The sequence below is a fragment of the Capsicum annuum genome, chromosome 1, assembly GCF_002878395.1.
Source record: "Capsicum annuum cultivar UCD-10X-F1 chromosome 1, UCD10Xv1.1, whole genome shotgun sequence".
NCBI lineage: Eukaryota > Viridiplantae > Streptophyta > Magnoliopsida > Solanales > Solanaceae > Capsicum > Capsicum annuum.
In genome coordinates this window covers 245,810,046-245,813,507 of record NC_061111.1, presented here as the reverse complement: position 1 = coordinate 245,813,507, position 3,462 = coordinate 245,810,046, and the positions used below count along the sequence as shown (strand labels likewise).

The 3,462-nt window shown below is 34.2% G+C and overlaps 1 protein-coding gene across 1 annotated transcript; it reads left to right on the top strand.

Moving 5' to 3' along the window:
* The first annotated feature begins 415 nt into the window (after window positions 1–415).
* Window positions 416–2,685, top strand: LOC107857345 (protein ENHANCED PSEUDOMONAS SUSCEPTIBILITY 1-like). The gene is made up of 2 exons (XM_047403248.1): window positions 416–1,688; window positions 2,136–2,685. Exons 1-2 carry the CDS (start codon window positions 1,430–1,432, stop codon window positions 2,351–2,353), a joined length of 477 nt encoding a protein of 158 aa, XP_047259204.1. The 5' UTR covers window positions 416–1,429; the 3' UTR covers window positions 2,354–2,685.
* The last annotated feature ends 777 nt before the right edge of the window (window positions 2,686–3,462 follow it).

Here is a 3,462-nt window from a genome sequence, read left to right as displayed (position 1 = left end):
TGGTTCATTGAAATAATTGTGCATGATTAAATGATTATGCATATTTATCAACATAGGGTGTGGTGCATTGGTGGGACTGCTCCACCCTTAATTAGAGGTCTCGAATTCGAGCCTCGGGTATGGAAATTTTTTTTTGGGGAGTTTTAGCCCCATAATAGGCCCTGCAACGTGTGATCCCGATTAATCGGGGTTACAATGCAGTCACCGAACACCGAATAGAAAATCAAAATAAATAATCATACATATTTTATGTGATTAACTTACATACGTAATGAACATTTGAGAATACGTTTGAGAATACATGTAGAAATTTTTCCAAAATATGAAAACCCAGTATCTAGAATATGTCATAGTATGTTTTAGAGAAAAGACATCATTTTAGAACTTATTCACCCAACTAACTTTAGACCTTTAACTTAACACATATTTATTTACCCCTCTTAATAACTTTAAAGTGAATTAATAACACCCTAATGCTGACGTGGCTTCTTAAAAAAGAAAAAAAAAAGCTCATATTTATTAAAAAGAGGAGATGGTCCCACTTTATATATATATGTGTGTAAAAGAAAAAACAAATCACGCCCTTTCTTCTTTAATACCCCTCACCCCCGCACTGCTGTTCTTACCACTATCCCTGCCCCAATCCTCTTTCTCCTCCATTAATTAATTGTATAGTTTTAATATTAACTTAGAAAATAGTAATTCAATAGTTGTTAAATCTTAAAATTAAGAATTTACTGAGATATCGAACAAGAATTGTCAATTTTGAAATACAATATTATCGATTACTATCAAAGAAGACTTTTTGGAGTTGCCTTCAAGATGTTTGATGAAATGCTTGACATAATCGAGTTTGACAAATTTTGAATTTCTAGAAGAATATTATCTTAATTATTTTTAGGTGTTAGCAGGGTTGGTGGGTGGATGGATTTGTTTGACGCGGGCAGGGGGGGGGAGGGGGGAGAAAGGAGGTGTTTGCAGGTGTGGGGGTGGACGGGAGGTGCTTGCAGGTGTGGGAATGGCAAAAGAATAAAATAAAGGGGTGTTTCCTCCGTTAACCGGTCGTTTCTTCATCCTTAAAAATGTTGAAGACGACACGATTTCTTTTTCCATCAACTGTAACAATGCTTCCATGGAATTCATCCATGCAAGCGCTCCAAATTTAACTGTATCCGTGATTCTCTCTTCATCAACTGCAATAACTTTGTTTCCACTAAACAATATTCAAATTTTTGAAAGTGTTACTAAGCCTCAGTTTGGGGTTCAAATAACAGAGTTGGTTGATAGTTTGTTTATTGGATGCACTATGAATCATTGTGTAGGTGACGGGACTTGTTTTTGGCATTTTTTCAATTCTTGATCTGAAATCTCTCATGGATACGAAGTTATTTGTAAAGTTCTAGTTTTAGGACGTTATTTTCCTGAGAAAATGAATCTTCCTATTCACCTTCCCCTGAAGATGGATGATGAAAAAATGTTTGAAGTCTTTGAAGTTCCAACGACATTGGTAGACACGGTTTTTCATCTTAGTAAAGAAAGTATAGGTAAGCTCAAAGCAAAAGAGAATACTGAAATGGGTGTTAAGTCGATTTCTTCTTTGCAAGCTTTTTTGGCTCATCTATGGCGCGCTATTAATCGTTGTCGCAAGCATGATGCAGAGGAAGAAGTCGTCATCAATATTATCGTAGGTGAGCACATTATATTCATTTCTAAGCTCTCCACATGTCCTGTTAAGTACAAAGGTAAATCAGAACAAAAGTATAATGGGTGAAGTATATTTGGACCAATCATATATAATGAGGGGTATATTTTAACAATACTCAAATGAGGATATATTATTTTTAACAGTACAGGAGTATATTTGACCCTTTTACTGTTGTTTGTTATGTTCTATTCCAATACCGTATGATTTGTGTGACCACAAAGTTTGAGATAATAGAGAGAAAAATATACTTTTAATTACTAAATTATATATCTACACTTGTATCACCTACGTGCAAGTTTGACTCTTTATTTTAAAACTTCTTGTATAAATTAACTAAAAAAATGTATCATTATTTTTGGATATACTAAAGAAAAGATAATATTCTCATACGAATTGAGACATAAGGAGTACTTAATTATGTTTTCAACAGGTACAAGATCGAGACTAAATCCTCCACTTCCAGAAGGGTATTTTGGAAATGCAATTCATTACAAGAAAGTAAAGACAAATGCAAGGGAGTTGCTGGAAAATGGACTAGGATGGGCTGCAATGCGAATAAACAAGATGGTTGTTGCTCAAAACTCTGAAGAAGTGGTGAAAATGTACAAAGATTGGGTTGAAAATCCAATTTTAATCACTAAGGGCTGAGTATATGGTGGGATTACTAAATTGGCCATTGGTAGTAGTCCAAGGGATACCATATATTGTACAGATTTTGGTTGGGGAAAACCAATTGGTGTGAGGAGTGGGATGCCAAATAAAAGTGATGGAAAAATTACATTATTTCCTGGTGCAAAAGAAGGAAGTGCAGTGTGTGGATATTGAAGTTTATCTTTTGCCAGAGACTTTGCAAGCATTGGAGTAATTCATGGTGTCTGTAACTAAGACTTAAAACTTCCTTAGTTACTAGGATCATTCTTATGCTATATTTGCTTATTTACTTTTATTAATCAGTAATAAATACTCTTGAATTCAGAAAAGTAATTATTGTTGCTTTCAAATGCTCACACAAGTATACATGGTTGTCAAGTAATGAAGTGATATGATCAAGCATTGTGCTCACATAAATTTATGATGAACTACTCTCTAAATTAAACTAATACATTTATGAGTTGACTGCCTGATAAATCGACTTACAAATGTTATGTGGCACGTTTTTGATGATAGAAAAAGTGTGTATGAACCAGATCTCACTTGCTAACTGTACTAATGCAATGCAAGTGCAACTTCGTAAGAAAAAAACAGATACATGTGCATATAAGGAATGTGATTGAGGTAAATTATGCAAATTGAGGAATGATTATCTCTGGAGTTCTATTCATGGAAGCTATATTAAAGAGAGGTGTAAATCCATATGGAAATAATTTAGGATTGTCGAGCAACATCCTTAATTATCTCCTATCAGGGGCGGCTCTACCCTTTTGAAAAAAAGATGATTGTCTTAGGCCCCCAAGCTGAGTTGGTTGTTACTTATTCGAGTTTGTGTTTGTAATAGGATACTTTCGAGGTTATACTGTGGTTGTTCTGGTATGAGTTGTGAGGCATTACCACATTAAGAGAGTTTATCTTCTTGGAGAGATAGGTAGCACAATTAGAGTTAACTATTGAGTTGGGTACTAGAGTTAGTCCTTTTGATTATAGAGTTGTAATTTAAAACAGCTCTTTGAAGTTAGTGGAAGTTGGCTATAAATTATGCACACTGATAGGTCGTGATTTTTATTCATATTAAACTTTATGTTATTTACTTTAGAACTATT